Here is a 23,987-nt window from a genome sequence, read left to right as displayed (position 1 = left end):
TCAAATAGCTTGCGTTCCATAGCATTTAATCTCTGATTTAGACCTATTGGGGAATCAGCTGATTTGGCCCCTATTTTTCCTATCTCTTGTAGTAAGTGTAATACATACTTTTGTTGTGAGATAAAATTACCTTTTCTTGATCTAGCAACTTAAATTCCCAAGAAGTACTTGATTATTCCCAAATCCCTAACTTTAAATTCAGATGCTAAGAGTTGTTTGAGTCACATGATTTAAGAAAAATAATTACTTGTTAGAACAATGTCATCTATATAGATAATGATTGTTATAGTAGACTGCACTTCTTATTTAACAAATAGTGTATTATCAGCCTGACTATGCTTCTTCACTATAGCTTGAGGAGATCATTTCAACCCATAATCCTCCCCTCACTAATCATAAGCTATAAACCCTAGTACAGGCAACATGTACACTTCTTATAGATCATGTAGGAAAGCATTTTTTGTGTCTAACTGAGACAATGGCCTTGAGTAAATACTACCGTAGTGAAGAGAATACATATTGAATTCATCTTTGCTACAAGAGAAACAGTCTTGATGTTATCAATGCCATAAGTTTCGATATCTTCTTTTGTTACAAGGCAGGGATTGTATGTCTAACTGAACCATCAACTTTGTTTGACAGTGAACATCCATATACATCCTACTAGTTTTTCCCCTTATGTTGAAGATTCAGTTTTATGATGTTTTTTACGAGTAGATGTTTTATGTTAGTTGTTGGATAGGAGGTGGGGACCACAGTAGTTATGTGAGTCCAAATTTTATTATGTTTTTGTGTCTTATATATGTTGTTTTATGTCTTGTCGCCCTATAAGGGCATAGTTGTCTTTGTACTACTCTATTATTTTTAATATAGATAATAGGTGAAGGGGGCGGCTAGATTATTGCTCTCCTTTCTTTTCAACTTCTCTTCTCTTCTCCTTCTCTCTTCCTTCTTTCTTCAAGAAACTCCTTTTATTTCATATTTTTTAATTCAACAAGCTTTCTACTTGGTATCAGAGCAGTGGCTAGGGTTTCTAGAAGCATTCCCATGCAGCCCTAGATCAGCCGACTGCATGAAGTAATAAAGGGCTGATCGACCGACTGTAGATTTCCCAGTACTTGGATTTTTTGGTGGGATCTAGTCATCAGGAAGGTGATCTACTGTTCGGCATCAAAATCAGGAAGAACTAGAGTACGGGGAAGAGTCCTAGAAAAGTTGGACTCTTTGTTTTTTATCTGATCTTGAGCGGCCAGGTATTGTTAGCTTTCTTTTGATTTTTTGAAGAGTGCTGTTTGGTTTTTGAATTTTTCTGAGCCTCCTGGAGTGATCGATTCACTCTTCTCTCTGTTGGGAGGTGTGGGGAGGAGAGAGATTTCTCTCAAGCTAGGGTTTTGTTCTTCCGAAAGGGTTTGTTTCTGTGTGTGTGATATTAAATTGTTTTTTGGAAGGCTTCCAATCTATTTTTTCTTATTGTTGAACTGTTTGAAGTAAGAAGGAGAGTTGGAATACCGAAATGAAATCTACCGGTATTGTGGGACTGGGTGTTAGAGGTAGTAGTGATATTTTTGGGCCTGGGATCATTACTATAGTAAAACTTGATGGTACGAATTATTTGGAGTGGGCACAATCAGCTAAGATGGCTATTGGTGCCCATGAAAAATTAGGGTATCTCACTGGGGAGGAGAAGAAACTTGATACAGACTCTTCCTGATGGGTGTAGGAGAATTACATGGTAATGTCCTAGTTGTGTAATTCTATGTTACCTCATATTGCAAAAAATTTCCTATGGGCTAATACTGCGAAGGAGATTTGGGATGGAGTGACTGAAACCTACTCTCAGAAACAAAATGAAGCAAGAGCCTATCAGTTAAGGAATCAGGTAATAAGTATGAAACAGGGAGAAAAACCTCTTGCTGTGTATTACTCCATGCTGAAAACCCTATGGCAGGAAATAGATCACTTAGAAACTGTGGTATGGGAAAGTGTAAATGATGCAGCAACCTATCACAGACTGGTAGAGAGGAATAGGGTTTTTGAGTTCTTGGCAGGGTTGAACCCTGAATTCAACATTGCTAGGCAACATATTCTTTCTAGGGTGGGTGGACACTCTCTCAAGCCTATGCATTTGTCTTTGGAGAGGAGAGTAGGAGGAATGTAATGCTGAGACAGCCTGGGATTGACCAGTCGGCTATGGTTGGTACAACAAAACTTAAGTCGAATGGAGATAGGGGGAGTAGTGAAACTAGAAGGGAAGATAAGGACTTGGTGTGTGATTATTGCAAGAAGCCTAAGCATACCAGGGACACTTGCTGGAAGCTTCATCCAAATCTATGCCTGCTCGGATAAGGAACAAGAAGGGAAATGCAAATGTAGCCACTACAGGAGACTCTTCGGTCCCTCTTTCCCAAACGGATTGGGAACTTAGTTTTCAAGGCACCAAGGCGAGGCTAGGCGACTAGGTGCCCCTAGTCACCTAGTCGCCTAGGCACACGCCTAGGCATCGCCTAGGTGATGGATTTTTTTATGTTAAAAAATAGATACTAGGGTAGTTCCCTAGGTACCATAACCATATTTCTTTAATAATTATTCATGGATTTCATAAGAAAAGTATAAATTTCATATTAAAGTATAGAAAATCAACATATTCATGAGAAGCAAAGGAAGAAGGAAAATAAAATTCAAAAAATAATAGGGGCTGAACCCTTATTTTTGTTATAGGAAAAGAGGAAAATAAAAAGTATTGGTAGTAGTAGTAGTAGTAGTAGTGGTAGTGGTAGTGGTAGTGGTAGTGGTAGTGGTGGTGGTAGAAGAAGAAGAAGAAGAAGAATATGGAAGAGGAAAATGTGCTGTTATATAAAATTTTTAGTTCTTCCTTACTTATTGGTTCAGGTTTTCAAGTCTTTGAGGGTTCAATATAGCATTTAGCAATGTTTGTGCTGATTAAACCCTAATAAATAAGAAAATAATAAAAAGAAATTAGTATATAAACACACAAAATGATTATTTTAGTTTAATAATGTCTATTTTATAATTATAATCTCAAAAAAGAATGAATAAAAAAATATTTTATAGTAGGAAGTAGAAAACTGTTAGGCGATTGGGCGAGGCGAGCCTCAAAGGGCGCCTTGTCGCCTAGACGTTGCCTTAACAACTATGATTGGGAATCCATTGCAGTAGCAACAATGAGGAAAAAATTGGAGAGGTTTGGACAGCTTATGAGTAAGAAAGATTCACCTAGCACTAGCCTTCCAGATGGACAACAGAATGTAGGAGCCAGCTATACCTCTTCCTTTGCACATACAGGTAGTTCATATGCAACTGCAAATCTTGCATCCACTTCAGGTAAGGAGGGACCTCCCTGGATTATAGTCTCAAGAGCATCTAAGCAAATGACTAATGCCCCTACCTATCAGTTGTGTTCTGGTAGAGACAGAGTCTTTACAGCAAATGGTTCACATATCCTCATTGTTGGGAAAGGGACAGTTAGAGTGACCAATGATATAACTTTGTCTTCTGTTTTACATGGCCCTAGACTTCATACCAACCTACTGTCTGTTAGTTCTTTGACAAGGAATTTGAATTGTTCCATGACCTTTCTTCCTGGTAATTGTATTTTGCAGGATCTGGAGTCAAAGAAGATGATTGGGAGTGGTCGTGAGGTGAATGAAGTCTACCTTCTGGATGAGATTCTGAGACATCAGGGCCATCGTGTTAGTAGCAGCAGTAGTGGTGGGTCAGAGTCAGTGAACCAGATTATCTACTTTGGAGTGTGAGAGTTGTCAATTAGGAAAGCATTGTAGATAGTCTTTTAAACCAAGTAATAAAAGAAGACCTTTTGCTTTTAATATTGTTCACACTGATGTATGTGGACCATATCATATCCCTTCCATGGGAGGATTCCATTACTTTCTCTTGTTTGTGGATGATTATACACGATATTCTTGGATATATTTGATGAGATCACGTGATAAGGTTCCTAACTTCGTACGATAGTTCCACTAGATGGTTCTCACACAATTTGGAGTGAGAACTAAGGTTTTTAGATCAGATGATGCCAGAGAGTACTTTGAGAGGGACATGACCACGTATTTCCTAGAACATGGGATAATTCATCAGAGCAGTTGTGCATATACACCACAACAGAATGGAGTTGCTGAGAGAAAAAACAAACACATTGTAGAGGTGTCAAGGAGTCTTATGGTGTGTGCTTCAGTTCCTGTGCAGTTTTGGGGAAATGCAGTTCTTACAGCCATGCATTTGATTAACCGTGTTCCTTCACGGACGTTGGGAAGGTGCCATTTAGTCTGCTTTTTCCAGATGGGGAGATATTTCATATACCTTTGAGGGTTTTTGGGTGTGTTTCCTTTGTCCACATTCTTGGCCCTCGTCGCAAGAAATTGGATCCTAAGGCCAAGAAATGTGTTTTTCTTGGGTATGCTTAGAACCAAAAGGGGTATTGTTGTTATGACCCAGTGTCGAGGAGCAGATTTGTCACAATGGATGTTACCTTCTTTGAATCCACCTTCTTCTTCATGAGTGGTTTTCCTCAGGGGGAGAGTTTCAGGGAGGAGAACACACAATCAGTTCTTCTTCATGTTTTTTTGGTGCCTTCCTCAGTTCAGCCAGCACTTCCATCAGTTCAGCCAGCACCTGCACTTCCACCAGTTCAGCCAGCACCTACACCTCCAGTTTCATTACCCGAGCCACTACAGGCAACCTCACAGAAATATCAGCGCCGGTAGATGATGGTTGACTCCACACATCCTCAACCCACACCACTCTCTATCAGTCCTTTTGAAACTCCAGGTTCGGCAGATACAGTTCCAAGTATTCCTCTTGAGCCTGAGCCTGTTATGTTTTTTGATGATAATGTTCTTGCCCTAACACCATTGTTGCAGCTGATCTCACTGACCTTGATCTTCCCATTGCACTTCATAAGGGGAAGAGAAAGTGAACAACCCATTGCATTTCACACCATCTTTCCTACAGTGCCTTATCACTCTCCTACTGTGCTTTTCTTTCTTCCTTGGATTCTGTGTCTATACTCGGAATGTTATTGAGGCTCTCTCCAAACCTGAGTGGAAAAACAGCCATACAAGATGAGATGGATGCTTTGGTTAACAACCAAACTTGGGAAATTGTTGATCTCCCCCCAAACAAGGAGAAAGTTGGATGTAGATGGGTATTCACAGTGAAGTATAAGGCTGATGGCAAGATAGAGAGGTACAAGGCAAGGTTGGTATCTAAAGGGTATACTCAAACCTATGGTGTTGATTATCTGTAAACCTTTGCACCAGTAGCTAAGATGAGTTCATTTTTCATCCTTTTATCTCTAGCAGCCACCTATTCATGGCCTTTGTTCCAGTTTGATGTCAAAAATGTCTTCCTCAATGGTGATTTACAGGAGGTATATATGGACATTCTAGCAGGCTTTTATGAGGATGTTGGTAAGGGAAAGATGTGCAGTCTCTGAAAATCTCTGTATGGACTGAAACAGTCACTTAGGGCTTGGTTTGACAGGTTTAGAGGGGCACTCATCCGTTTTGGATACACACAGACATAGTTTGATCACACTCTTCATGAAGAGGAGAGATGTTCTAGTGTCAATTCTGATTGTGTATGTGGAAGATATTGTGGTGACAATAAATGATCTTGAGGAGATTGATGATCTCAAAAAATCATTGCAGCAAGAATTTGAGATCAAAGATCTTGGTGAGCTCAAATACTTCTTGGGGATTGAAGTTGCAAGATCTAAGCATGGGATCTTTATTTCACAAAGGAAGTATGTACTTGACCTATTGCAGGATCCACTAGACACTCCTATTGATCCAACAAACACTGTATTTGAAGTTCCAAGATCCAGCAGACACTCCTATTGATCCAAATCACAGAGTTAATGGTGTGGATGGTGAGTTGGTAAAGGATGTGGGGAGATCAAAGAATGGTGGGCCGACTGTTGTATTTGTCTATGACATGACCAACTATTTCTTATGCTGTCAGTGTTGTGAGTCAGTACATGCATGCACCTCGGGTTCAGCACTGGGAATCTATTTGAGAGGATACTTGCATATCTGAAAAAGCACCCTGGCAGAGGCATTCTTTTCTCAAATCATGAGAGTCTGAAGCTAGAGTCCTATACAGATGCAGACTGGGCAGGATGCTTAGATGACAGGAGGTCTACATCAAGAGTGTGTACCTTTGTAGGTGGAAACTTGACCTCTTGAAAGAGTAAGAAGCAAGTGGTTGTGGCAAGGTCAAGTGCAGAGGCTGAGTATAGATCCATGGCTCATGGTGTCTCATAACTTCTTTGGGTTAGATCTCTTTTGAGTGAGATTGGGGCGAAAGTAGAGGAACCTATGATGTTGTACTGTGACAATCAGGCTGCAATCAATATTGCCCACAATCCAATTCAGCATGATAGGACAAAACACATTGAAGTTGATAGACACTTTATAAGAGAAAGGATAACAACCGAAGAAGTTTGTTTGCCTTATGTCTCTTTAGAGTTGCAGCTGGCTGATGTTCTCACTAAAGGGGTGGCAAAGAACAAGCTTGAACATGATCTATGCAAGTTGGGAATATGTGACATTTACTCCCAACTTGAGGGGGAGTGTTGAAGATTAAGCAGTTTTATGATGTTTTTTATGAGTAGATGTTTTATGTTAGTTGTTAGATAGGAGGTGGGGACCACAGTAGTTATGTGATTCCAAATTTTATTATGTTTTTGTGTCTTATATATGTTGTTTTATGTCTTGCCGCCCTATAAAGGCATAGTTGTCTTTGTACTGCTCTATTATTTTTAATATAAATAATAAGTGAAGGGGGCTGGCAGATTATTGCACTCATTTCTTTTCAACTTCTCTTCTTCTCCTTCTCTCTTCTTTCTTCAAGAAGCTCCTTTTATTTCATATTTTTTAATTCAGCAAGCTTTCTACTCCTTCGAATTCTATGCCCATTAATTCAGATGACAGTGCTCCCTATGTCTTTAGTAATCTGGTCTCAAAGTTAAGGTCTATTGGTAGCCTAAGTTGCTTCAAACATGAAGCTCTCTAAGTTTAGAAATTTGGCACACTTTATATGATAAATATGGAGTTTGAGACACCAAGGGAGGTGTGAAGTTGTCAAGTGGTGTTTTATTTATATGACTAGGATCAGAAAGACTTGCTAAAATTGCAAAGAGATCTTATAACTGTTGTTAAGTGGTGTTTCATGTTTATGAGGACATATTAAGTCATTTTACTTTATGTTATGACACCCTAATAATCTAATATATGACAACATGGGTGCTGCCTGACCACTTAGATTGCCTAAAAACTGTGTCTCTTCTATATTATTTGCCTTCTCTTTTGTTTCCAATCATTCTATTTCTCTCATAGAGAGGCTAGAATAAGCTAATAAGCTAGAAATCACCCCTGTTCTAGCCCTCAATATCAATAGATAGAGCTTGGTAGGCTCCTACGAAATAAGTTGCAATCTGAGAAAGAGTTAGAGAGAGGAGAAAGGGTAGAGAGAAAGACCCCAAGGTAGCACTCCAAGGGACCTAGATTCACTCTAGGGTTTGTAGGAATCACTCCATACAGAAAACTTGCAAAAGAGCTCTAAATAAATCTTCATGAGCTTCAAAAGGAAGAGAATACATCTATTTATAGAGAGTGACTTGCATGATCCGGAATACTGTTCATCATAATTACCTAAGATCCCATTCGTTTTTGGTAAGCCCTTTACCTAGGTAAATGTACTTACCCTGGGAAACACTATACCTGGGTAAATGCATTTATTTGTGTTCTTTTGACCATTTTTACCCATAGAGTGCAATTATTATAAGGGGCAGTTTTGCCCCTTGATGTCTTGTCAACTTTTCCCCAAGGTGGGAAAGTTATTTACCCACCTGGGAGGTGGGGGTAAGCAGCATCAAGGAAAAAGTTATTTACCATGGGGCCCACAACTTACCAAAAAGTGAACACTGGAAAGTTGCTCTATGGGAACCACTTTCCAACTAACCAAAATTTCCCCTCCCCATTTACCAAAAAGCAAACGGGGCCAAAAAATCACTCATGTGCATCAAGAAATACAATAATTTTCCACCTATGAATTCAGTTAAACTGAAAATAGAAGGTAAACCCTACTAAACTAGAAGAACAAGATATCATGGGCCAGGTGGCAAGTGCACATTAGACTGGTCAAAGAGATGAAATGCCCTTACTATCCAAAAAAAAAAACACAGAAATACATAAAATTTCAGAAAATCCCAATTTTGACTCTTCTACTCCTGCATCAAGAGATCACATTGCGGTATCTCTTGGTCTCTAGTCCTAAGTATACCCTTACGTCCACTCACTATTGTTGAATTTACATTTCATATGTTTTGTTTTAATCCTATTTATTTTATAATATCTTATTTTTTAGGTATTTATACATAAATTAATTTTGCATTTAATCTGTTTTTAGTTTTTTTTTTTTTTTTTAAGTCAACTTCATTCATAAAAAAGAGAGGTACATGAGGAGATGTACACAGAGATCAAACACTTAAAGAGTTATACAGGCAGAAAACTATCACTGAATAAGTAATAATCCCTGTGAGCACCAGATTTAGCCAGACTGTCGGCTTCAGAGTTTAGCTCCCTCAGAACCCAGCCCAAGTGTGCATTCAAGGAGGAGAGAATGCCTCTCGCTTCATCCAAGTAGTGAGCTAAGACCCGAGGCCCATTATCAGGATTATTTAGCCAATTAATGGTATTGGCAGAACCTCCTTTGATGGTGAGATTTAATAAACCCAGGTCTCTTGCAATCCTGATGCTGGTTAAAGCTGCCATGACTTCAGCCTTTGTTGAAGAAGCTATTCCAATCGGTCCACTGAAAGTCCAACTGCCGGTAATCTGTTTTCAGTTTAATCGATTAAAACCATGTTATTAGCAAATGGCATGCACCATGAAACCTTCGCCTAAATAGGTTTAGTCAAATCATGCATGCCAAGTGCAAATAAATAAGGGTTGAGTGTTAAACCTTGGTGAAGTTCCATTGTAACTAGAAGTGGCTGACTCTTGTTCAAATAAGATCGTCATTAATCACCAATGATCTCCACCGGGAAAATGGGTTCATCAAACTTAATTTTGATGGTAATAGCATGGGAACCCATGAATTTCAGGTATTGGAGGTGTACTTTGAAATGAGGGGGACAAGATAATTGCTCCATACTGTCTGGGGAGGAAGATTCTCTTAGAGTAGTACTGGCATTGATGGAAGGCATAAATAGGGCGAAAACACTGAGCATTAGAAAACTTATTGTTGAGGGTGATTGAAAACTGATAGTAAATTGGATACGAAGTGAGGAGATGAAGTTATGGATAGACCTGTTCACGGTCCAGGTTGTGCCGATTCATGCCCAAGCCTAAGCCTGGCCAGAAATTTGAAAAAAGATTTTTTTTTTTTATTCAATAAAAAACTGTTTTATTTATATTAAAAGACCTCAAAACCCAAAAATAATGAAAGATCTCACTATTACTTGAAAAAAGAGAATAGGAACAAAGAAAAACATATTTTATATATATACATACATATATATATAATATGCAATATGTAATATATTGTCAAGTCAGGCTTGGTCTCAGGCTGGGCTTTTTTTGAGAAAGCCCGAACCCGTGGGCCTAAAGTCATGTCCAAGCCCGACTTAGAACAGGCTAGGCCAGGCCCGGCCCATTGGACTACTCAACCCATGAACAAGTCTAGTTATGGTTGTACAACAACAAAAAGAAGAAATTCAGATGGTTAAAAAGAGACGTGGAACAGCTAATTCTTTAGCTGATGCATTTGCCAAACAAGGAGTGGGGAGAGAGACTATTTTTTGGGTCAGTTGTAACTGAGAGGACTGTTTTATATGTTGTTTCTCATTAATGAAACTTGATGTCCCTTCCACAGGCATTGTGTTATTGGTTGTTGCCCCCCTATACATGTCCCTAATTTAATTCCACATAACTATTTGGCATTGCTTTCTTTTCCAAAACCCACCATATTATGACTCTAGGGACTCTACCATATGCTTTCTCTAGATCAATTTATACATATGAGGATCTCTTCCTTTTTAAACTTTTATCACACTTGCATCAATAAATGATTGCTTGGATGGTTGATATCCCTTGCATAAAACCAACTTAGTTTTTTTATATAACTGTTTTATATTGTAGCCTCTCAATTATTATGTCTCATGAGTTTAATCCCATGATAATTATAGTTTATTACAACTTTGTATGTCGCTTTTGTTTTTAAATATAGAAACCATAATGGTCTTTCTCTATTCTTTTGGCATTTTTTTTGTTTTCATTATCTTCTTAAATAGTTAATTAGCCATAATAGACTTACTCTTCCATACCTTTCGAGGCTTCTATTGGGATATCTTCATATCCTAACAGCTTTAACTTCAACTTATTTTACCCTCTTACTTTCGAAATTCTAGTTTTATGAAGGCATCTATTGACTTAAGTAAATTAGAGTTATTAATCCCTCTGCTATGAACTTCCTCTATATGTTCTTTGTTTAGTTTTTTCTACAAAATTACTTTTCCATCTATCCTTGATTTCCTTATCTTTTATTAAGACTCTTTGACCTTCCTCTTTGATGCGCCTAACATCATCTAAATCTCTACAAAATTACTTTTCCATCTATCCTTGACTACGATCATATAAATTCAATTTTCTTCCACGTTAGTGCCTAGTTTTTGATATTTTTGTATTTTCGTTCCTTATTTTTTATATCTTTTGAAGCCCCTCCCCCCCCCCCAATTAGGATTGTTGTTTCTGGCACATTTCTAATTCCAACTCCAAAAATATCCCCTCAGGAATCAAGTTGATGCAGCAATGGGGAACTGAAAACTTTTGATCATTTTACAAGTTTTGATGTCTCTCCGTAATCAAGTTGATGCACCCATTAAATATCTTACATATTTTCTGCACATAGTTGTTGCATATGATTTAGTTTGTTTTCTGTGTTCATGACAGAGTTAAGGGGTTTAAGAAAATGAGAAACGTGTCACAATATGATTTAGAAAACTTTTGATCATTTTACAAGTTTTGATGTCTCTCCGTAATCAAGTTGATGCACCCATTAAATTTCTTACATATTTTCTGCACATAGTTGTTGCATATGATTTGGTTTGTTTTCTGTGTTCATGAGAGTTAAGGGGTTTAAGAAAATGAGAAATGTGTCACAATATGATTTAGAAAACTTTTTATCATTTTACAAGTTTTGATGTCTCTCCATAATCAAGTTGATGCACCCATTGAATATCTTGCATATTTTCTGCATATGGTTGTTGCATATGATTTAGTTTGTTTTCTGTGTTCATGACAGAGTTAAGGGGTTTAAGAAAATGAGAAATGTGCCACAATATGATTTAGATTTTGGACAGCTAAGGCTGAAGCTTCATTTACAGTTCCATGCTTGTGTCAGAAAGAATAAATATGATTTGTAGTTTACTGATTTATAGATTCCATTTGTGATGATATTGGTGCATGTTCAATATTTTTCATGAATGAATTGTTTTGGCTGGTATTTCATCTTCATGGTATATGCAACTGGTGAGTACTATACGGTACAATGTACATGGGTTCCATGTACAAATAACATATCTACATTAGCATTAAGTCCCTATAAAGTTCTGATGATGAATAAAATTATTTTTTGATTGTAGGTACCCAATTAATGATTACTTAAGTGAAGTGGATAAATCCATCTTGTTGAGGGCTTTATATTTTCATCCTAAAAGAAACCAGAAGATGGGAACTGGACCAAAGGACATCAAGGTACTTCCAAGAATAAGGGTGGGGACATTGTCTTGTCCAAAACTCCTTCATCAAGGGAAAATATGTTTTCTTCTTTAGTTCTTGTTATGAAAAAATATGAGAAGTTTGTCTAGTTGGTAACAACGGTGAAGTCTTTATATGATATTTACCATCTCTTCATGTTATTGAAAATGTCAGTCCCTGTTATCTAGACCTAATGTTAATTAGCAGAAGTAGAAAATATTTGGAGTTGTATTCAGTGTTTGGGATAGGGGTGCAACTCGGGTGGGCTAGGCCAGGTTTAAGCTCTACCCAGGCCCAACCCTAAGACTTGGCCCTAAGGCCCAAGCACGGACCAAGCCTGAGGTCATCTGATCTGCCCAAATTAAATTTTGCTACACTAGGGTTGGACTTGGGCTCAGATGAGGCTCAGATTGGCCTATTTAATATCAGCAATTTAAGTCATTAGATAGGACTATTGTATAGTTCCTTTCTATGTACGCATGCATGGTTTGAACGGGTTAAGGTTGGACTGGCCTCAGGCTACCAAAGGTCTAGGCCCAGGTCCAGCCTGAAAAATTAAAAACCAAGGTTTTGGGCTCAGCCCAACCTGAGGACCGAAAATCCAAATCCAGCCCATTTAAAATTTTGTGTTGTGCCAACCCAAGTTGTATCCCTTGTTTGGGCTGAATTGAACATGATTAAACCATAGACTCATGATGCCAAGTTGTCATTTCTATTTTTTTTTTTTTTAAATCTGTGTTCTGCTAGACTGCTACTTGTTCATGTAGTCGAGATTGCATATTCTCACTATACTGATTTTGCCCATGTGGCAAAAATTATCCAAATGCAGTTGTTTCTCTTCTAGGGAGTTATTATGGTAAATGCTGAAGGTGAACAAATTTGTATGCATAGCATTCAAATGTTATTTCACTACCAGTTCTCAGTGTATGTACAATTGCATTTCCATACATGAAAATCCATCTTGATGCATTGTTTGTTTTCCAATGCTATTGGCAGGTTGGCTATCACTCGGAACATCAGCAATCCCGCTGTTTTATGTTGGTAAGAACAGATGGAACCATTGAAGACTTCTCATACAGAAAGTGTATACTTGGTGCTTTGGAGAAAATTTGTCCTCAAATAGCAAGCAGATTTCAATTAAAGGGATGGCAGTCCTGATAAAGTGCATATTTAGCTACAGTCCTCAGGTGACAGAATGTAATGCCATGTAAATACCCTTGTCTGTAGGTAGAGTTTGAAAATTTCATTTTCTGATTAGACTTTTGGATGGTCAGAATGTTGGTCACCATACTTAGATTATGTAATATTCAAGTTGTACATGTGAAAGGAAAGCAAGAGCTAGTCAAGGTGATCCAATGCAAGTTGGAGAGCTGGAGCAGGCCAAAAAGTACCCGGGTTTAAGTAGTAAGAAATGATTTAAGGGTTCGGCATTTAACCATGGATATGGATCGTGATAGAAATGGCAAAAGAGGATTTATGTAATCAGCATTGTATAGTTGGGTGCTCAGTCAAGTATTGTCCATCAGTAAAATTAGCAGTCATAAGTCTTTTGAATATTGATTGATATGTGATTTCTCCACAAGGATTGTAAACATATGCAGCAAAGAAGAAAGAATACAAACCGAACTTGGCTTGTACACTGAATATGTTACATATGGCATTCGCAATTAATGTCCATTACGAACATATCAAATTCATCTTGCAATGATTTTTTTTTCACATTCTCGTAATTATTTCTGAGTCTCTCTTGTTCACATAATTTTAGACAGAGTTCCAGCATGTCTTCATCTCTTGAATTTCAGGCTTTCTGCTTGGAACATTTTATGGGTACAGTGAAAATCCATCCAGTGTTTTTCTTCCTTTAATTATTTTTTGTCAGACACCAATGTTTTATTTGAGGAACCAATTGTTAGAACCTGCTACATGACAAGTACAAAAACAAAGTTAACAAAAGAGAAGTAGAAAGGAAAATGCTGTTATGGTCTTAGGTGGTTTTCTGGCATCCAAAATAAACGGCTTCCAGAATTTATAATCAAGCATTCTCAGCCGGCTGAACAGCCATCGCGTTCAGCTAATCCTAATTATTCTTAATCAGTTCAATTGGGCGGAGTTCGTATGCCAACATCATCTTCACCTTACATATGACCACATCCTTTCTAATAGGAAAATAACCCAGTTTCACAATTTCAAGAATAATATTTCATAGTGATGATAAAAGGTCATGTTCTTTTATGATACCAATTAATTGGTTGAGTTTTTCCAATATCATAATCGAACCATTACCAATAAAAATGGACCACTGATTTCACATCCCATGATAGTTGGAAGTTTGGAACTTATTCATATGTGGAGGGAGCAATAGTTGCATTCCACTGTTTAGATTGGATTCCTGCAACTATTTATTACTATATATTAATAAAAAGGGAAATTGTCAAAAAATCATCATGAATTTTCAGTATTTCTCTTAAATTCACCATAATTTTTCAAAATGTCTGAAGCTCACCATGTCACTAACTTGACGTTAAACAAACTAATGGTTGTTAATATATTACCATTTTATCCTTTATAGAAAAATATAAAATATATGCATATATATTTTAGTATTTTAAGTTTTTAACTAAAAAAACATGAAAAAAAGAAAAAAAAAACATATTTTTAAATTATAGAAACTGTAGAAATTGAAAAGCAAAATCAGAAAATAAAAATCATAGAAAAACATAAAAATTTATAGAAAACTGAAAAACACAAAAACTGTAAATAAATAACAAAAAATACAAGAAAGTTTATAGATTGTAGAAAATAAAAATGTAAAAAAAAAATTATAAAAAACATTGTAAATTATAACAAAATACTAAAAATGCAAAAAAGAGAAAATTGAAAACGGAAAAAGACAAAAACTCAAAAAAATATAAAGATTGATAAAAAACAGAAATTGCAAATATACACGAAATGATAACAATTATATAGAAAAAAGTAATAAATTGTAGAAAACAAGAACATGATAAATTTTTCAAAAAAAATCAATTACAAAAATACATAAAGTGATAAAAATTATATTTATATATATATGAACTAAAAAGCAGAAATTTCAAAAGAAAAAAGAAATGCTCATTTTTAAATATATATACATATTTTAGAAAAATAAAAAAAATGCAGACAAACTAATAAAATGATAAAAAATTTTGGCAGAATGAAACAAAAATTAGACATGGCATCCAAGGAATATTGTAATAAATTTTCAAAAAATATTTAAGACAAACAAATAAAAATTTACGAAAATATTTTTGCATACATTTATGAAGTCCTTGATGGAGATTTACATTCTAGATTCAAGTTGCAAAATTTTACAATACATTACAAATATTTCAAAACACTAGAAATCTCTGAAATATTTTATCATTGTATTCATTCCTCTACATCTTAAAACCAAAAATATGAGTGGTGGTGTGGAGGTGGCATTCAAACAGTAGATCTGAGATACGGTGGTGTGGTGTAGTGCCCACGTAGCAGTGCCCACATACTACAAATCTAAGTGAGGGTGGGTGGTGTAGCATCTCGGAGACCTGATCAAAGAGAGGGCAATGCGGTGCCCATCTATTATAAATCCGAGCGAGAGACGATGGTGCAATGTCTACCTTGGAGATTTGGAGACTTGAACAGAGAGAGAGAGAGAGAGAGAGAGTGAGCGGCAGTGTGACATCTGGAGATCAGAGCAGGGAGAGAAAGAGAGAGAGAGAGAGAGAGAGAGAGAGAGAGAGAGAGAGAGTTGAGTGCTGGAAGTTCTAAGCAGCAGAGGAAGAGTGAAGATCGGCAAAATGAGAGAATGAGAGAGACCCTAAATGAGTTTTTTTTTTCTCTAATTCACTAGTCGGGCAATTTGATCATGCAAATTGTATTTATGCTGGTGTGGATAACTTATGTTAGTGAATATTAACGATACTTTGACAAATGGTGAGTTTTGGAAAATAAAAACTCATTGACATTGTGAGTTTTTAGACATTTTGAAAAGTTATGGTGAGTTTAAGGGAAATAATGAAAAAGTCATGGTGAGTCTTAAACAATTATGAGCCACGTCACATGGCTTGATTCCGAAACTGGAGTCTAAATATACTCCTCACAAAACGCTTTTCACAGCATATTTTGGCCGCACATCGGGAACATCTCCCATATTTGTATTTATTATTCATGGGAAGATGTTCTCAATAGATGGTGGGATGTGGTTGTGAGGTTGGGTGTGAGAAGCGCTCTATGAGGAGCAGATCTCAATTCCATAATCTGTTCATTTTATTTTGAATTTTTTTTCCATTACAAAATTTTTCACACTGCAGCTTGGGAGGAAATATGGCAATTTCCTTCCAGCACTGCAGCACGTTTCTATCTCCATTCTCCTATTCTTGGACTTCTTGTCAAGAAAATCTCCATTTCTTGGATGAAATCAATTATTTTTTCGATGATGAAACATCAAACATGTTGCAAAGGCTCAATTTGGGAAAAGTAAAAATGCCAATTCAGTGCATATATATATTCTGGTTCAGTTTTGCTAGTGTTTGGCAAGAATATATTCGTGTATTGACAATGATAGAAAACATAGTTTCCAAGGCATGTTTCACCCAAAATGAGAGAGAATTTTACATAAAAAAATATACATTTACACTCAAGGACTCAAAGTTGATCAAATGTTGAAAATGTATATTTCAACCTCAGGATTCATGTTTCCATGCATCCATTACAACTAAAAATCATTTAACAAGAAAAATTTATCAATACAAAACTAAACCAACTTTATATTTTCATGGACTGAAATGCACTCTAGATATTTGCATGTACATTTTACTCTTCCCAAACGGAGCCAGCGGAATATAGGTCAATTGCGTTCATTTCTTTCAAGACCGAGAAGAAAGTCTCCTAGGTATTCTTCCAAACCTATGAGGGTAACGTGCTTCATTTTATTTTGGATATTAAATGGGGATGTAGCGGCCCTGGCGAGATTAGTTTCTCAACTCTATTTTTCATCTTGATAACCTCTCAATCATGACTTTATTTATGGGAAGGGTCGATTTTTATGTTAGTAATCATCTATCACGTCTTTCTTAAAAAAAAAAAAAAAATCATCTATCACGTCTTATTCATTATTGTGGTCGTTGTGTCAAAACGGAGCTTCTAAGCAGGTAAGCAGGTTGATAAGATAGTTTAATTGGACCGGGTTATGGATAACTCGTTATTTAAAGAGTAATTTAAGGAAGAATGACGGTTCAGTCTAGGGTCAAAATTTTTAGGCCTAAAATACAGTTGGGGTAGGTGTCAACTCGGAATTGATGCCAATTTACGAGCGGGCATTGATGTATAGAATGGGGGTATTTGACATTTTAAATGTTTATAAGTCTGTAGTGGAATTCAGAAATCTTCATTGGGTCTCTCCATACTTTTCCTCCAATGCGCATTAATCAGTCGTTAGATATCTTTGCTTTAGGCTCAGTTTGGAATGAGTACAAATAGAAATAAATAGAGTGCAAAACCTTGTATTTTGTATTATTTTATATGTATTTGCATTGTACATATTTGTATTTGTATTCCTTCCAAACTGAGCATTAGGGATGCAAACGAATCAGATTGATCATGATATATCTGAATCCGATCCAATAGCACATATTTGAGATTTGATCCAAACAGATCTCACAAATGGTAATTGGGGTCTAAATTCGTTAAGGTTGTTGAATATCTGAATCTGATCCGATCCCATTTGAATTATGAAAATTTTAATAAATTATTAAAAAACATAAAAGTTTATACAAAAAAACAAAAAATATAAGTATTTGCACCTCCACTTTGCTGTTTACCAAGATATAAAAGGTACTTCTAAAGGTCTATTGGTATCTATGAATGTATGCATTGTACTTCAATAGTATAATTTTTTATGAGTTGGACTGTTTTTTGTCGGCCTAGCCCAGGCCATTCTTTATCAAACTTGAACATTAATTCAAGCCCACGGACTTGGGCTCGCAGGCTTTCTTAAAAAGCTTGGCCCAAGCCTAGCCCAATAATATTTTATATAATAAAAACATATTTTATATAATATATAATATTTTTTTTTTGTTCCTCTTATTTTTTCTTAACCATAGTAAAATATTTCAACACTTTTTGGTTTTAAGGTCATTTGATATAAATAAATCAGTTTTTTTTATTGAATAAAAAACAAAAAAAAATCCCAATTTAAAGGCTAGGCTTTAGGCTTTATAGGAGGGTTAGGCTGGAACTAAAACCTGAATTTATTTTGTTAATAAAGAGGCAAAGCCCAGCCGAAACCCAATGCACCCCAACCAGTGGATCGGTTTAGTCACTAATAGATACATTGTCACATCGCGCCAATGGGACAAGTTTTGCCTTATAACAGAACGATTGGAAACTTTTAGTTTGAATTGATGAGTTAAGTTAAAACATGTTTTAGCTATATTTATTCACAAGCAGGCTTTGCTTCTTTATAAATAGAAAATTATTAGGCCCAAATCCGAAGTTTGATCTAAACAGATATTTTATAATATATATTCTATATATTATTATATATATAATACTTTTTTGTTACTATTTTTATTATTATATATTACATTTTAATAATATAATAGTTAGGCCACAGCGTCTAGAACTCAAGCCCAAGCTTGTGAGATTAAAACTTTGTCCCGGCCTAATATAGAACTCGTTAGGCTAGGCTAGCTTGTCAGGCCACCTGACCCATAAACGGGTCTAGTTGCAGCATGAGACCTACCATGTATATGCCTACATGGTCCTTGTCAGCAATGTTATTCTTGCTTAAGTTTAATAATAAATTAATATTATTAATGAAAATTAATAACAAAAATTAAACAGATCATAAATGCATTTATTATAGGGTTAATTTAATTATTTTAAATTCCATTCAAAAATAATAATGGCTAATAAAATGTAGGAAAAATCAATATCGTCAATAATATAAGATACTAGAAGGATTTTGACCAATGTTTAGAGAACCGGGTTGATCATAGAACCGAAGAAGGGAGAGGTTCACGGGTCAGAGTTCGACTGGGTCGAACCATGATGAAATATATATATACACTACGGGTAATACAAATACTATATGAAGTTTTAATGTACTTAAATATGGTAGATGGATGGTAAGCTTCTTAATTTTTAAAACAAATATATATATACACTACGGGTCATACAAATACTATATAAACTTTTAATGTACTTAAATATGGTGGATGGATAGTAAGCTTCTTAATTTTTAAAACAAATGATTAGGGTTCAAGCCTTTTGGCTTACATTTTCTTTAAAATACATGCATCATGATGTAATGTGTATAATAAATAGCATTAATTAGCATAAGTAAAGAGGTGGACTAGTAGTAATTAAGTAATTTGTGAAAATAAGAGGTCTTGGGTTCTAATCTTATTAACAACATTTTAAAAGTTCACTCATGTATGGACTTAGGAAGTTTCATGAAACTAGGACCGGTTCACTGGTTTTTTGGTTCAACCAATTGGTTAGCCAATTTTTAGCGAGTTTTGAGCAAGTCTGGCTATTGGGGTATGACCGAGCCGATCGGGGTCCTGGGTCATAGTTCAACCAATTCAACCGGTTGGGCCAATCCGATCTAGTTTTCTAAACACTAGTTTTGACCAATCAAAATCCCATATGAATTTGATTAAAAAAGCAGCTGATTGGTTGCTCCTTTTATGATACTAATTGATTGGTTACAATTTTTTTTTCTGATAGCATGTCTTTTTGGAATATATCTTAGTCGAACCCTAAAAATGTACTATCAATAATTAATAAAAATAAAATATTTGTATAAATTAAATTCCATTTATACCCCACTTAAAATTAATAAAATGTTATTAATAAGTGTTAAAAATAATAAAAAATCATTTGTATCCCAATTGAAAATATAGTTCCTTCTACTTCAATTTTACTTAACAAAGTCCATGCATCACATGTGTCACACAACTCACACCATGAATGTTGTTAAGGCTCTATTTGGAAGGAGTACAAATACAAATATGTAGAGCGCAAAACCTTGTATTTTGTAAGTATTTGTACTCTACATATTTGTATTTATACTCCTTTCAAATTGAGCCTTAACAAAAAAATTTGCTTGTTTGATTACCAAGCCAGATCCATTCAGTGGAAGCAATTTCAAGGAGGATAAGAGTTTGAATAATCCTGTGAATGGTGTTAGGGTCAAAATAACCGCCCTTGATCCCATTGACTGTTATTTATGAAATCTGAAGGGATAAGTAGACTGCACTTAGGAGAAATCTGAAATTACAGCTCCCTCCTAACCTACTAGTAGCCCTCTTATAAACTGTATCCAGTTCGTGAATTTGGCATCGATTCACGGTCAGGATTCATTCCACCTGTACACTAAAGCTAAGATTTCTAAAGGTAGACTGAACAGTAAAAACCCCAAATTTGAAATGATCGCTTGTCTAAGATTGTTGGGAATTGACTGCGGTATCATGAAAAAAATCCCTTTGAATTGAATCCAAAGGGCACTTCTTATTGGATACCCAGATTGGGGACACACCATAAGACTACTTCCTTAAGAAATATTTGTCAATTCACGGCAAATGGATTTCCAAAAAGGGGAGGCATTTCTCTCAATTAATATTGTAAGGAAAAAAAAGGCAAGTATTGCCTACATATTTGGCTTTTCACATTTGAGCCTAAAGCTTTTGTTGTTCATTTAAGAACCTCCCAGCTTCACATTTGGTTTAGTGATTATCAGCTGCACCAACGAAAAGGATAGGGGTTAGAATCTCTTCTGGTCCACCAAAAGTCACTGATTATTTGGTCTATTTGGTCTTTTTTTTTTTTTTTTTTTGTTTTTTTTAGTATAGAATGATTGTCCAAACTCCAAAGCTTCCCTATGGGCTTAAAGGAACAACATGATATTATCGGTGAAGAAAAGGCGAGAAATTGAGGGAGCTGAGTGTGGAACTTGGATTCCTTTGATTTGCCCTCCTATTCAACCTTAACAAGGTCCTTGACGGCCCTTCCATAGCTAGGTTAAATAAATAAGGAGACATGGGATTCCCTTGCCGCCTCAAACCTCTAGATAGCCAGAAGTGGCCCTTAGGAGTGTCACTAATTAGCACAGAAAAGGAGATTGTGAAAAGACATTCAAGGACTAGTTGACAACACCCAGAGAAAATCCTAACCCCTTTAGGACAGCTATAAGGTAGGGCCATTCTATCATATCTTAGGCTTTTGACATATCTAATTAGTTTTAGACCCACAAAACCACATCCTCTCATATGACTCTTGAGATAATGAACAAGCTTATGTGTCATTAACATTGTCCATCATCCGTTTGCTTGAGACAAAAGCAGCCTGAGTAGGGGCTATACACTTCTCTAAGAGGCTACGGAGTCTAGAGGCAATAATATTGGCCAGGAGTTTATAAAAGACATTGCCAAAGGCTAATAGGTCTGTAGTCATGAACTTTGGAGCATTCCACTTTTTGGGGAATCACACAAATGAACCATATAATTCATTTGTTCAAAAAGAACTATTGAGTAGGGGTGGATTTGAGTTGAGCTGAGTCGAATGGCTAGTTATTCGAGCTCGGCTTGCCAAGGTTGTATGAGGCTTGAGCTTGGCTCGATTCGACCTCAACTTGAGAAAAAATGTTTTATAAAAATAAAAAAATTATATATAAAAATATTTTTATTTGATATTTAAAAAATTAAGAATTATAATAATTAATTATTATTATATGTAAAAATTATAATATTTTTATTATATATTATTATTATTATTATGTAGTTATTCGAGCTCAGCTCGCAAGCCTCACAAGGCGAACTTTATTAGGCTCAAACTCGGCTCAAAGCTTGGTTGAAACTGAGCCGAGCTCGAATAGCTCATGAAGAGCTCGGCTCGTGGCCACCCCTACTATTGAGTAAACTGCATCAAGTTTTTTGCCCATAACATCCCAACATACTATAGTAGGCATGTGATTATGACTAGGAGCTTTAAGACTCTATATATTGAAAAGAGATTTATTAACTGGCCTCTTCCTTTGAGGGAATGGCTAGGAGTATGTTATTATCTTCATCCATTAAGACAGAGTTGAATAACTGGCTAACAGAAAAAACACCTACATCATCCTAAGAGGAGAAAAGATTAAAGAAGTAATCCACAAAGGTTTGTCCCATTTGTTTAGTAACCCAATTATATTGGTCAGTTTTTATACCATCAATAGGATATATCTTCTGACAAAATAGTATATACTCTCGTAAAAGTAATTGTATTTTTGTCCCCCTAAGCTCATACCACATTTTCTCAATTTCTAAGGCATGGTTTAGAATACCGTTTTTATGGAAAAATGGTTCCAAACATGTTACCGTTTTTTAGAAAACCGATTTTTTCAAAATGGTGCTGACGTATCACTATTTTCTGAAGCAACGGCATCGATGACAAACACCTCTGTAATTGTCAGGATTTTTTATCAAAAGACTTTCAACTTGACTGGAAAGGATTTCACCTCTTCGCCCCAACGGGGCACCCCACAGCATATCCCAGCCTTGTATTGGAAATCTCCTGATGACAAATACAGGGATGATTGTTCTAATAATGACGAGAGATCATTGGGAGATATTTCTAATACAAGGCCGGGATATGCTGTAGGGCATTGTTGCAGGGCGCAGATGTACTCACTGGAAAGATCCTCAAACCGTTTGTCAGGAGGATTGAGTTGCATTGTCTATTGGATTTGATTGTTCTAATAATATTATTTGGTCTTATACTTCCCTTAATTTAATTTGAGAATCTCTAAACACCGCTTATTCTGTTGTTGGAGTTTCTTTTTTTTTTTTTTTTTTTTTTTTTAATTCTATCCAATTTCAGGGATATTATGGAAGTCGCGGGATATTGGTTCTTAATGGATTCAGCTCCATAACAATAGGTGTTGGTCAGAACCCCACCGAAGATTACCTAGTTTAGACTTCAATTCAAAAAGGCCGCCCGCCCGCCTCCCCTAATTCCAATTTCAATTAAATTAAGTTCTAACTAGGGTGTCAATTGGATTGGATTTGATCTAATCTAATTCAGTCTAATGTGAATCCATTATAAATTGATCAGGTCTAATCCAATCCAATTAATGTTTTGGATCAATTTGGACTGGTCCAATTCAATATCTGTACCGTCAAATCTGTTCAAATTCATTTTGATTTAGATTGGTTTCAATCCAAATTTGACCCATCAATGAACCAGATATTGGTTTAATCTAACCCAATTCAATATAAATTTGTTACGAATGGAATAAGTCCAATCTAATCTGATAAATATTTTGGACTGGATTTGTCCAATCCAATATATCTTGTTGGTCCACCCAATCCATCCAAATTAATTTTGGATAAGACGGGGTCCAATCCAAAACCGATCCATTAACACCCTTAGTTCTAACACAAGGTTTTTATACTCCCTAGAAGTATTCTAGATGACTGCATTAGATGAGTTAGGATCAAGCTAGTTTTTTAAGTTGATAAAGAATCTGTTTCTATGAGTTTTTATAAAAGGCCATAAATGAAACCAATAAGCCAAGATCCGGTATCAGATGAGGAATTAATTTCTACGAAAGCATATCTCCATATCATGCTTCCAAATAACCACTACCCCTCTTGCGCCTCCTTGAAGAAGAATTAAAGTTTTAATGAGTGGGCCAGAGGAATTTTGTACGTTTTGCACAAATTCATGCATCCCCCATTTAATAGTGTTCCAACTTTCACTTGTACTAAAGTTTTAATGAGTGGGTTGAACAATAAAAATCTCTATAAATATTTGGAAAATTTCACTTTAATTAGTATCCTGATGAACTTTGGGGATAGTGTCAAGTTAGTATTTAAAACTTTTAAAAGTGTTAAGTTGGTTATTGTGGTTAACTGACCGTTAGTTTATCTGATCATGTGATGACATGTACAACTTTAAGTTTTTTAAAATATCAAAATTACTCTTCAAAAGAAGACACTATTCATTGTCTTCTCTCTGAGATTGAACCAATTGAGGTGCTTCTTCTGTTAATATCAGAAGTAATGGTGGTTTTATTGACATTGCTAGCGGCACCGGTAGCAACAGTGGTCAATAATTTTCTTCCATGACCATTAGGACAACTAAGTTTAATTATTATATTCTTGTCGTCGACTTTCTTTCCGTTCA

At 35.9% G+C, this 23,987-nt stretch overlaps 1 protein-coding gene across 15 annotated transcripts in view; it reads left to right on the top strand.

Moving 5' to 3' along the window:
- The window catches only part of NRPD1A (nuclear RNA polymerase D1A), a 68,208-nt gene extending 54,717 nt beyond the window's left edge, over positions 1 to 13,491 (top strand). For 11 of the 15 annotated variants that reach the window (XM_088947989.1, XM_088947993.1, XM_088947985.1 and 8 more), the window contains 2 exons: positions 11,684 to 11,813; positions 12,795 to 13,093. In XM_088947989.1, the coding sequence (XP_088804115.1) occupies positions 11,684 to 11,813; positions 12,795 to 12,956 (292 nt within the window). In that variant the 3' untranslated portion in view covers positions 12,957 to 13,093. Of the gene's footprint in view, positions 1 to 11,683; positions 11,814 to 12,794 lie in introns of all 15 variants that reach the window. The other 4 variants (XM_088947994.1, XM_088947996.1, XM_088947995.1 and 1 more) reach the window with 3 other exon arrangements.
- Positions 13,492 to 23,987: the final 10,496 nt, after the last annotated feature.

The sequence above is a fragment of the Nelumbo lutea genome, chromosome 6 (genome assembly GCF_056320005.1).
Source record: "Nelumbo lutea isolate HS-2025 chromosome 6, American lotus-T2T, whole genome shotgun sequence".
NCBI lineage: Eukaryota > Viridiplantae > Streptophyta > Magnoliopsida > Proteales > Nelumbonaceae > Nelumbo > Nelumbo lutea.
This window is presented reverse-complemented; position numbering and strand designations above follow the sequence as displayed.